The sequence below is a fragment of the Lactuca saligna genome, chromosome 5 (genome assembly GCF_052625555.1).
Source record: "Lactuca saligna cultivar CGN05327 chromosome 5, ASM5262555v1, whole genome shotgun sequence".
Lineage (NCBI taxonomy): Eukaryota > Viridiplantae > Streptophyta > Magnoliopsida > Asterales > Asteraceae > Lactuca > Lactuca saligna.
In genome coordinates, this window is record NC_136421.1 from 4542022 (window position 1) to 4554153 (window position 12132).

General features: G+C 33.3%; 2 protein-coding genes across 2 annotated transcripts; both read left to right on the top strand.

Annotated features, from left to right (window-relative positions):
* The first annotated feature begins 325 nt into the window (after positions 1-325).
* LOC145047097 (serine/threonine-protein phosphatase PP-X isozyme 2) lies at positions 326-4027 on the top strand. Its single transcript, XM_078995341.1, has 8 exons — positions 326-616; positions 1543-1695; positions 1955-2017; positions 2096-2181; positions 2330-2405; positions 2495-2763; positions 2834-2912; positions 3598-4027. The coding sequence occupies exons 1-8, from the start codon at positions 476-478 to the stop codon at positions 3646-3648; spliced, it is 918 nt and encodes a 305-aa protein (XP_078851467.1). The 5' UTR covers positions 326-475; the 3' UTR covers positions 3649-4027.
* Positions 4028-5026: 999 nt separating this feature from the next.
* Positions 5027-8565, top strand: LOC144997477 (putative BPI/LBP family protein At1g04970). Its single transcript, XM_078957390.1, has 6 exons — positions 5027-5683; positions 6491-6630; positions 7010-7367; positions 7456-7704; positions 7797-7922; positions 8116-8565. The coding sequence occupies exons 1-6, from the start codon at positions 5279-5281 to the stop codon at positions 8314-8316; spliced, it is 1479 nt and encodes a 492-aa protein (XP_078813516.1). The 5' UTR covers positions 5027-5278; the 3' UTR covers positions 8317-8565.
* Positions 8566-12132: the final 3567 nt, after the last annotated feature.

A 12132-nucleotide genomic window follows, 5' to 3' on the forward strand; every position in this document is an offset into this window, starting at 1 on the left:
TTTTTTTTCATTTCTATGCTTTTTTTCATTTCTATGCTTCAACATAAGAAAATCGATGATATAATGATATCAACAACTTTCGTAGCATACCTTTTTGTTGTTGAATACTTTTTCATTTCATTGCATAAAATCTAGTAGCAATGGCTCTTAAAGTAAATTAGACTAGTCAAATTTTATTAGAACCCCTCCCCCGATTTATTTATTACAAAGTTTATAATTATTAACCCTAAATTTTATTAAATTAACAGAAATCACCTCAGTTTATTTTTCTTCGATTTGCCCAAAAAAAAAAAAAAAATCGCGAGTCAAGTGATAGAAAGTCGTACACCAGTCACAAAAATTGAAGAGCACACAAGCCACTGAAATTTGAAGAGCGGGCGATCGGAGAAAATCATAGCCGCCGCACATACCCCCTCTTCCGCTTTCTCTTCAAAATTATTTTCAAAAAGGGAAGAAAAGAAGCAAAAAGGGAGGGATGTCAGACCTAGACCGGCAAATCGAGCAGTTGAAGAACTGTGAACCACTCAAAGAGTCTGAAGTCAAGGCTCTCTGCTTGAAAGCCATGGAAATCCTCGTCGAAGAGAGCAACGTTCAAAGAGTCGATGCTCCTGTCACTGTAGGTTTACCTTTTTACCTCCTCTATTCAGATTCATGTACACAAGTTGCTATTGTATGTTTTCTATGTGCTTTTTGTTGCTAAAATACTATGTATCCATCTAGACAGAACTCTGGCGACCGATTTAGGGTTTTATGTGTGTTCAGTTTATGAACCGTGAAATTTTGATAAAGCTGAGTGTTCATCGAATTCATTAGCTGGGACCATGTTTCGATCTGTATCTTGCATTTCTAAACTATCGGTTGATTTGATTCTAAAAGTCACATGTGTAGTTTCTGTAAGGACTGTGAAGGAAGGGGCCTGTTAATTTGGTAGAAACGTCAGGAGTACTTTCCTTGCTTTCATAGTACACCCTTAAACTATATCCTTAGGGTTTTTTTTGGGCGTTCGATTAAACTTGGTAGACTTGCAGGAATCTGTAGAAAACCAGTTATCAAGGTAAATGTAACACCTAACTATTCCTTGTTTTAAGCAACTTATTATATGATTCAGACTCTTCAAGTGTCAACAGTCATATTGAAAACACTCATCCAAACACCCCCAAAATTTGAAGGCCATAGGATATTCTTTACCAGTAAGGTTGAAAAGTGTACTAACATGTACTCCAACCCCAAGCTACAAATTGAAGGCCAGATTTGATGATTAATGAACAGAAGAGAAACAATGTCATGTCTGGTGTCATGCACAAGTCAAATCAACTTCAAAGGAAGAATCAGAAACCTGATGTCACTGTTCATGCAATTTAAGGGCTTCAATTGTTAAAGACAGTTGAGTCTAATGGAAATTATTTAAGCCACATAACCAGATTGCTGCTCCTTCTTATTTGACACTGCTGCTTGTTTAAATCATTTCTCCTTCTCAAGAGCCCTTATTAGTAATTTCAATTTTGTTGTTATTGACCCTTATTTTTTTTTCCTGTTGTATAGATATGTGGCGACATCCATGGACAGTTTTATGACATGAAAGAGCTATTCAAGGTAGGCGGTGATTGCCCAAAGACTAACTACTTGTTTCTTGGAGATTTTGTGGACAGAGGCTTCTATTCTGTAGAGACCTTTTTGCTTTTACTTGCCCTCAAGGTAAATTCTGCTTCTTAATCAATTTTCTCACTTCAAAATAAGCAAATATTAGATTGTCAGATGTAAAACGTCGATTATAAATATCCATGCTTACAAACATGTGTATATGGGATGTGTTTCTAGTATTGTTCATAATTTATGTTATCATCCGATGCAGGCTAATTATATAGTCCTTTCATAGTTTCATTAAGGTTTAGTTTTCGAAGCATTCATATTATTTTCTTTGAGCTGTTGTGTAATTAAGAAGTGTTGTAATTAGGTAAGGTATCCTGATCGGATAACATTGATTAGGGGGAATCACGAGAGCCGACAGATCACACAGGTTCCATTATGTACTTGATTTACATCTTGCTTTGTTTAAATATATTTTTTTAAAGCTCACCACTATTCTCTGTTCTAGGTGTATGGATTCTATGATGAGTGTCTGAGGAAGTATGGTTCTGTCAATGTTTGGAGATATTGCACCGATATATTTGATTATCTAAGGTCTGCTAACTTCTTGCACTTCCTTTCACTTATTTTTTTATATTACTAAATGCAAAAAAATAACAAGACACTTTCATTTATCTGTGTATTATAGCATCAAACTTTTATTAAGTAGAAGGCTTATACGTAAACTTTGACATTGTTGCAGTTTGTCAGCGCTTATTGAGAACAAAATATTTTCAGTTCATGGTGGTCTGTCTCCCAACATCAACACATTAGATCAGGTGTGAAGAGTGTTCCATAACATAACTAAATCTTTTTACTGTAATCGATGAAATGAATAAAACAAGTAAGAAGAGTGTGATTTTTGCAGATTCGGACAATTGACCGGAAGCAAGAAGTGCCCCATGATGGTGCCATGTGTGACCTCCTGTGGTCAGACCCGGAGGACATTGTTGATGGGTGGGGTCTGAGTCCACGTGGTGCTGGTTTCTTGTTTGGTGGCAGTGTTGTTACTTCTTTTAACCACACCAATAACATTGATTACATTTGTCGTGCACATCAATTGGTAATGGAAGGTTTTAAATGGATGTTTAACAACCAGATTGTTACTGTCTGGTCAGCCCCAAATTACTGTTACAGGTAATAAAACCCTTTCTTTTGCTTTGCCTATCTCCCCGCTTTTCCTAATTCATTTTTTACGCTTCCACAGGTGTGGTAATGTGGCTGCTATTCTTGAACTGGATGAGAATCTTAACAAACAGTTCCGAGTATTTAAAGCAGCTCCACAGGTTTGTCTTCTGCTTCTGCTTTATCAATAATATTGAAAAGCTGCCATGCCATTTAATATTTATGCCCCTAATGATGACTATACGAATCACTACTATAGAATATGATGTTAGTGTTTGGTATGATGAAATCAATCAGGGAGGGAATGGAATGAACCATTTTTTAAGTTTTCATTCCTTAAGTAAAAGCTGTTTTTCTTTTTAAAACATTTAATGAGTTTAAAAAACCCCAAAAATGAATTCCATTCCTACAACAAATCAAACATGATTACATTACCTTGTTCATACCATTTCTTCGTCGTTTCATTCCATCTGTAGGGGGTGTTGGGTTTGTAAAATGTTATTGGAATGAATGTGATCTGTCAAAGGAATTGGAATTTGATGGAATCATAATCCATCATGCATTTGGCAATGAAAATTCAATTTTAATTTTAAAATATATTTATTTATAACTAAATATTTTTTTTGCTTATTGTATATATATTATAATTATAATGAGGGTATTTTGGTCTTGTAATAAACCAAGGAAGAACGGAATGTGAAGGATATTCCGACAGAGTGTGAGTGTGTATTCCATGCGTGTAATTGGCAACCCCATGGAATGGAATCTGGAATTCTGATTCCATCAATTTCCGTTAAACACGGCCTTATTTTTGGAATAAATGAATATGGTGATATTGAAATACAGGAATCAAGAGGCGCCCCGGCTAAAAAACCACCACCAGATTACTTTCTATGAGATATGAATATGATTACTGGAATCCATGAATCTCCATTATCTGTTGGGTCTGGTACGCATGCATGCATTTACTTACTAGGAAGGAAAGAAGGAAGGAAGAAGATGATTGATTGTATATTTTGCAATGAAGAAGAAGAAGAAGAAGAAGAGAAGATAGTTTTGGTCATGAAACCAGCGGATCTGCTGACAGATTGGGCAGTGGTTTGGTGTGGTGGATTCATCTCACGAGTGAGTGTTTGTTAAGAAATAGTAGTTAGTGTTACTGTTAATGTGTGTTAGATTTTGTATTGTGTACCCATTACCATTATTTGTGCATCATCATCACATCATGTACACAAAAGGTGTGTCATTAATTACAACACCATACAGATTTACAAAACTGCCACAAATCATATGCTGCTTCAAACCAAACTAAACCCAAGTTGTGTCATTATAAATCTGTCCTTTTCTGTTTACATTACACTTGTTTATGCATCCAACTTACAACACTCTTTACCAATTTATCCTCACATGTTACGGTTTGTTATAGCAAATTGGAACATGAGAGCTTCTTACAAGTAAATTGGTAAAAAGATGCAACTTGGAACATTTTGGTTAACATTTAGATCTTTTAATCTGTCTTGGTGATATGTGTGCAACATGGGATTGACTTTGTAAGATGATTTAGGTCATCTATCTTTTTTCTTTAAATCCCATTGTTTATTGGTAAAATTGTTACCTTTGTCGTCCTTATAAGTTGTTACCAGTTCATAAGATCACCTAGGTTAATGATTTTCCTGTTTTGGTAAATTGAGCCGAGGTATTAAACTTGTGGTCCATTTTTAATTATTTTGTCAATGTTGCAAAATAGTTGTGATGGATGCGTGTGTATGTATGTATTGAAACTTTCACTAATACCGTTTACTAAAGCCTCACATGCTTTATCTGTGGAAGAACGAACGAGTTAGTTATTAATTGTAAAAATGAAAATGGAAAATGATATATTTACGTTGACTAAAGTATGTTGTAGGACACAATGAGTTTGGATCATGAGACATTAAGTACTCATATCCCCCATCTCTATGGCTTGAACCAATTTTGCCGCGTCACTCTGTTTTCCTATAAAACCAACAAAAATGGAATATTGGCCTAATTTAAAAAAAAAAAACAATATTAGACTAAATAAAACCAAAACAAATAGCTGGTCGAGTTTAAGTGACATTAAACCTTTTTTAAAAAAAAAAATGATATCTCCATATATTAAATCTAAATCCTAAACGTTGTTCAACCATTTATCAAATATCCTAACTTAATGCGAATAATACGGTGTTATTCCTTTTCTTATACATCTATTATTATTTATTAATCCACGAAGTCAACAGTATCATCTCGAATATACGTACAAAAGTAGGTAACGTATATCGCTGATTTGGTTGATTGTTTGCAAATGTTTATCCACGTTCAATATTGACGCCATTTATGGCCTGTGTCAGATCCCAAGGTGAACATCACGTTCGAACGTAACTCCAGCTCTAGGATGACGTTGCTTATTTTCTTCAAACTAAACTAGACAGACAAGTTGATTTGACTTAAAAATCAGTTTTGTAAATTCAATCTATTTTTTCAGTTTTATCTGAGTTCTTCATGAATCATGAGTCGAAGAGTTTTTATCATCTTCGTGATACCCTTGTTGTTTATTTCTTCATCTACGCATGTTGAATCAGGTGAAGATGGGTATATATCTTTTGGTATTTCTGAAAAGGGTCTTGAATTTGCTAAGGATTTACTGATAAACACTGCGATTTCGTCTTTGATTCCTCTTCAATTGCCCAAAATCGAACAAAATGTTCAAATCCCACTTGTGGGTAAAGTTCGTATGGTTCTGTCGGATATTGTTATATATCAGGTTAACGTTCCCACCTCGATTGTTCAACCTGGGGAGATGGGTGTTACCATAGTTGCGTCTGGTGCGACTGCGAATTTGAGTTTCGAATGGAGTTATTCTTATAGCACTTGGTTGTTCGAGTTTTCCGATAGTGGGGTCGCCTATGTTCAGGTAGATATTGCAGCAAAATTGGTTTGAATTCGCCTCTTGGCTATAGGTGAATTTACTTCAGAAATTCATGTTTTTGAGACTTAGTTTTGGTTTTTACTATTTATTGTAGTTCAAGGGGTGTTGAGTTATGCATCTCAAAACTGAACTGATTATATGAGGTTTTGTAGTGCTTAATAACCTACTGCTTGCTTTAAAGGTGAAACAACTAGTTTTGAAGCTGCCAAATGCTTATTCATGCACACTTTGTTACCCTTTTCCAGGTTTATGCAACAATGGTTTTTTTACATGAAGTACGCAACCACGTTTCATTTTGTTGTCAATATATACTAACATCTTACTTGCAACATGTTTCATCGGTTAGTTTATTATTTGTTCACAAACACCTCATTAAGATTATGGTGTAACTTAACTGTGAAGCATTTTGACTATAAGAAGAATCTTCTGTGGTCATAACTGACAAAATAAATCATATGGGTTTAAAGAGAAACATCAATATGTATCCACTTAAGTGTTTAAATGAAAAAATAAAACAGTAAGATGTTGCATGTTTTTGGTACTAAACTCAAACATAGTTCATGTAAAAAACCACTTGTGGTGTAAATTTGGGAAAAGGTGAAATATTGTTGCAATTAACACTTTTGAATAGTGGGCTTGATGCTAATACAAAACTGACTATCCAAGTAGAGTAAAAGTAGTTATATACCTTTAGAATGCTAACGTTATTTTTTGTTTGTGGGGTTGCTCTTGCTTTAATTAAATCTACACTTTTTTTTTAGTAGGAAGCTAATGAATAGTGTGCATGTTAAGGTTGAAGGTATGGAAATAGGGATGACTCTTGGTTTAAAGAACCAACAAGGGAGTCTCAGATTGTCTCCTGAAGACTGTGGATGTTATGTTAGTTATATCTCCATTAAGTTAGATGGAGGGGCATCTTGGCTTTATCAAGGGTATTATCCTTTTCATTTGTTAGTTGTTACGATTTCAAGATCATTCATAATATTACTCTATTCATGTGTTTTTATGCTAATAGAATCAGAGACGCTTTCCTTTTTGCAAAAATTTGCCATTAGTAATGATTATTAAAAAGGACCTGTAGTGATGATTTTGATACCCATGAAGTGATTACCCTATTTTGTCTATAAGGTGCAATTTGTAACAAATAATCATCCGTGGCATTTTGTCCATTATCGTGCATTCTTGCCAAGTATGATGTTGATTTTGTATTTTTGCAAGAAGTACTATGGTACTTGAAAGAAAAGGCAAGTAGGATGTTTTGGAAAGTTGAACTTTGTTTTACTGACCTCTCTCATATTATCGTTTTTGCAGAATAATTGATTATTTTGAAGATGACATAGTATCAGCAGTTGAAGATACCATCACCAACAAAGTCATGGATGCGGTGATAAAACTGGATTCAGTTATTCAAACATTCCCAAAAGAAATCAGTTTTGGCAATATCACTGCTTTAAATGTCACCATCACGGAGGGCCCCACCATGACCACTACCTCTCTTCTCATTGGCATCAATGGCTTATTTACACAAATTGACCCGAAAGCAACTTTGGGGGGTAATAATTTACCATCAACAGGGACAGGAACAGGGTCGTGTAGTAACTCAGAGAAGATGGTTGGAATTTCAGTACATGAAAACGTTCTTAACTCAGCATCAATGGTTTACTTCAACGTAAGCCCTCGTAATTGCATATATTATTGGGTCCTTGTGTTTTTCCGTTGATTTTCCTACTCACTAGTTGTATATGTTCTTGTTTCAGTCAAAGAAGATGTATTGGGTTGTTGATGACTTACCGGATCAGAAGATATTGAACACTGCCGAATGGAGATTTATAATCCCAAAGTTGTATAAAGAATACCCGAATGATGACATGAGCTTCAATTTTACTGTATTGTCACCTCCACTCATACAAATCCAAAATCAGGGTATCGTTGCTACAGTAAACTCGGATGTTTTTATCAATGTTGTGGATGCTGGTGAAGTTATTCCAGTTGCATGTATCTCTATGGTATGTCAACTTTAAATCACTCTAATGTAATGTTCGTTTTAAACAGAGTTGAATTCATTGACTCATATGGATGGTATTTTTAATTTTTACAGGAGATTGAAGCTTCTGGATTTGCTGGGATCATATCGACCACTCTTAATGGTGGCATTAGCTTAAGCAAACTCACAATGTCTCTTAAATGGAGTAAAATTGGCACCCTGCATATGCTTCTTGTTCAGGTACATTCATCTTAACACTGTAAATGGGGTCCTGATATCATTCTTCATTGTTTTATATATATATATATATATATATATATATATATATATATATATATATATATATATATATATATATATATATATATATATATATATATATATATATATATGACTTTTGTATTTCAATTAAAAAGTTTTGGAATTTTTGCAGTCTGTGATGTCGAGGCTTCTAAAATCGATCATTGTACCGGTTGTAAATTTGCGTCTAAGGGTAGGCTACTCGTTACCTGATTTCCATGGATATGAGCTTCAGAATGCTTCGATTAGCTATCATGATTCAAAAATCCTTGTTTGTAGTGATATTGCACGTGCATATGATGAGTACATTCCTCATCGATTTTATTATGAATAAAAATAAAACATTGTTGTAAATGTGTATCTTTACAATTACAACAGTGTTTGTGATCAAGATGTCACCACAAAAAGTCTCGGGATAATAGTCTTTGTATATATATATATATATATATATTGTAATAGTATTTTATTAGAAATTATGTTGTAAATGCTATAATCTAGTTGTACATTTGGAGACCAACATCAAATAAATAAAGTGGGCAGAAGGTAGTCCTTAACTGTCAATAGAACAGATTTATACGAACAACTACTTACCATAGTGAGCTTGTATTAGAGCATTCTTAACTTAAATATGATCTAAATGCGTGTAAACTGAAGTTCATGACAAGTCATTCCATATCAATATTCAACATTAAAAGATGTGCCAATCTATTCTTTAAATGTAAAAAAAGCAATATATTTTCACTATTTTACTAATTTATGTGATATTTTTTATTTAATGTAACAAACTTGTAATTTTTTATTTATCATTTTTATGCAACGTGTTACTTAATATAGTAAAAAAATAGTAACATGTTATATTAAATGGTTGAAATAGTATGCTATATGAATCTTATTACAATAAAGCCCAAGAAAATGCAGCAACAAAACTACTTGAGTGGTCCGGTCGATACCGAACATTCATGCTGTTTTTTAAGGTTTTTCTGAGTAGGGGTGCATGTGATTTGATACTAAGATTGATTCGTTAAAAAACTAGATTTGAGCTCAAGTTAATCAAGTTTGAGATTTCATGAATGGATTCAATTAGGCTTGTGAGTCTAAACAAACCTACATTAACCTGAGTTCAAACGAGCCTACATTAGGGAATATTAATTAGTATCAATCATGTAATCATATAAAGTTATAAACTAATTTAAATAGTCGAGGCTACAATTTTTTATAACTTTTCTTGACTTTGATTATACGGGAAAAAATGCAATTTTTGTTGTTAGGCTATTTAGTTGAGACTATGGTTTGACATGTGGTGACACAACATATATGTTAAATAATTAATTATTATTTTATAAAGAAAATTAATTATCATGGAAAACTTTATCAAAATAAAATTTATACAACATAAACATTAATATCATATATAACAGTTTTAAAGTATTCAAGGGAAGAACATAGAAAATAATGATATTTGTTTAGGATAAGGATAATATGCATTATAATATATCATTATATCTCACGTTGATAGACAGTATAAACTTAAAAGAGAGATGATGTTCTATAAATAAGAAAAGTTTTCACTATGAAGTGGAGGTATTTAAAGGTTGCCACAAATTAGGGGTGAACATTTGGACCGGTCCGGACCGAACCGGACCGGACCGGCTCTTAGACCGGACCGGTTATGGAGAATTTTGTGGACCATGGACCGGACCGGATGAGTCGTGTCTGTGTCCGTGTCCGTGTCCGGATCCAGGTCCGGGTTTTCCGGTTTTTGGACCCGTTTGGATCGGTACAACTTTAATTGCTTAGAGTATAATAAGTAATCTACATTGATGTATAATATTATAACTTGCAAAATTAATATGTTTCCGTTTCACACCTAACTAATCTACATTGATGTATAATATTATAAATTGCAATTTGCAAAAATTAATTTTCCAAATAAAAGCAACTAACATATAAATCAAGTTCACCAACAAAAGTTAAACAATTTTAAGACAAACATACAAAAGTATTACCGTAACAACAAAAATCATAGTTTAAACTTTAAAATCAATCAAACTAACAAATTTCATAAACCCATAATCTAATCTTCCATTGGCCTCTTCCCCATATCATTGTCATCCATATGTAACATATTTAAAGCTTGTGCAATCTCTACATAAACACAAATGAAAATGTTGTTAGTATTTAATAAAAAGAAATAATTGTATAAAAAAAGAATAAAGATTGTAATTTTTTTTACCCAAAGCTATATCATCATCGTTCAAGATGTCATCAACGTTGTCAACTATCGGATTTGTAAACATTATCACCCAATATTGGGTAAATAACAAAGATTCAACTATCAATGTCGATAAACTAGTTTGATACTCACTTACAACTCTACCACAAGTGCTAAACGCGGACTCGGAATTATAGTATAAAATAATACTAAAAAGCTGAAATATTTCAGCTTTGATAGCTCTACATTGAAGGATTGTAACTCAATGAATATAATACCAACATAAACAAAATTATATTCTAAATTCATCTACAAATTGTAAACTAAATGTTGGAAAAACCGTAGGTCAATCCGACTTAAAACGAATGAGTTATGGGTGTTTAAAAAACGTCACAGATAATAAAATCTTACTAAAAAACTGAATTTTTTCAACTTTGATAGCTCTACTTTGAAGGATTGTAACTCGGTGAATATAATACAAAAATAAACAAAATTATAGTCTAAACTCGTCTACAAACTGTAAACTAAATGTTGGAAAAAATCGGAGGTCAATCCGACTTAAAACGAATGAGTTATGGGTGTTTAAAAAACGTTACAACTTACAAAATGTTGCTGAAAAGCTGAATTTTTTCAGCTTTGATAGCTCTACTTTGAAGGATTGTAACACGGTAAATATAATACCAAAATAAACAAAATTATAGTCTAAATTTATCTACAAACTGTAAACTAATTTTTGGAAAAAACCGCAAGTCAATCCGACTTAAAACGAATGAGTTATGTGTGTTTAACAAACGTCACAAAAATCTTAATCATGTCCAACCGGTTCTAAACCCGGTAAAAACCGGACCGGACCGGGAAAAAAACCGGACCGGACCGACGAGAAATCTTAGAACCGAGAACCGGCCCGAGGGTCCAAAAAAACGGGCCGGTCCGGTCCGGTCCGGTCCACCGGTCCAAATGCTCACGCCTACCACAAATTGTTGTGCCTAAATCATAAATTATCAAAGGGGATCTTGCATTTTATTTAATAGAAAAATAAATTCCAAAGTAAAGGTAAGTTAAAAATTTATATTAATTTTTGTTTGTTTAGGTGATTCGATTTCAAACCAAGCTTTTTAGCTCGATTAGGCTTACCTAATAAACGAGTTAAGCTTGGGCCAATCTCAAGCTTCATATATAAGCCTCAAAATGAATTGAACACAAGCCCGGGCCCTGTAAATTTAAGCAAGCGGATCTCTAGTTTTGTAGGGTCTGGGCTCGGCTTAACTCGTTTATATCCCTATTTCTGTGAGCCTAATTTGTGTATAAAGCCACAATATGGTTTTTCATTTGATATTATATACATGGGCGGATCCCAATGATCATACAATTACATATACACAACTTATAAAAGGTTTAAGGAAGCTCCAAATTGTTTAGTTTCTTTGAGATTAATTTTTAAGTGATTGTAATTATTGCAAATCACTTTGATTCGGTTCATTTGGAAAATATACTATAATCATGTTTCATAGTATTTTATTGGTTTTTACACTACATCAAAATGTTGCTAGTTTGGATTGGTGTTTGTTATTGCTCGGGTTTGATTCTCGTTAGGAATGTGGAATAAAAAACATTTTTCTATCATCTTGATACTTGATCCACATTGATATCTGTTTTGTCGTGTAGTTAGTATTTTTGTAAAAGGGTCTATGTTTTTTCATTTAAAAGTTCAATAAAATTTTGGATTATACAATTCTTAGAAGAAATTATGCATAGTTTACATATATGAAGAACATTTTTCTGGTGGATTTTGGCTTCGATTATGTAACATCCAAAATTTTCAAACCAAAGTTTTCATTTTTAATTAGCTAAGAACATTGTTCATAAAAACTCATCTCAAGAAAATCACAAGTATCAAATACAAATCATCATCATAGTATCAAAGTGTCCCAAAATATC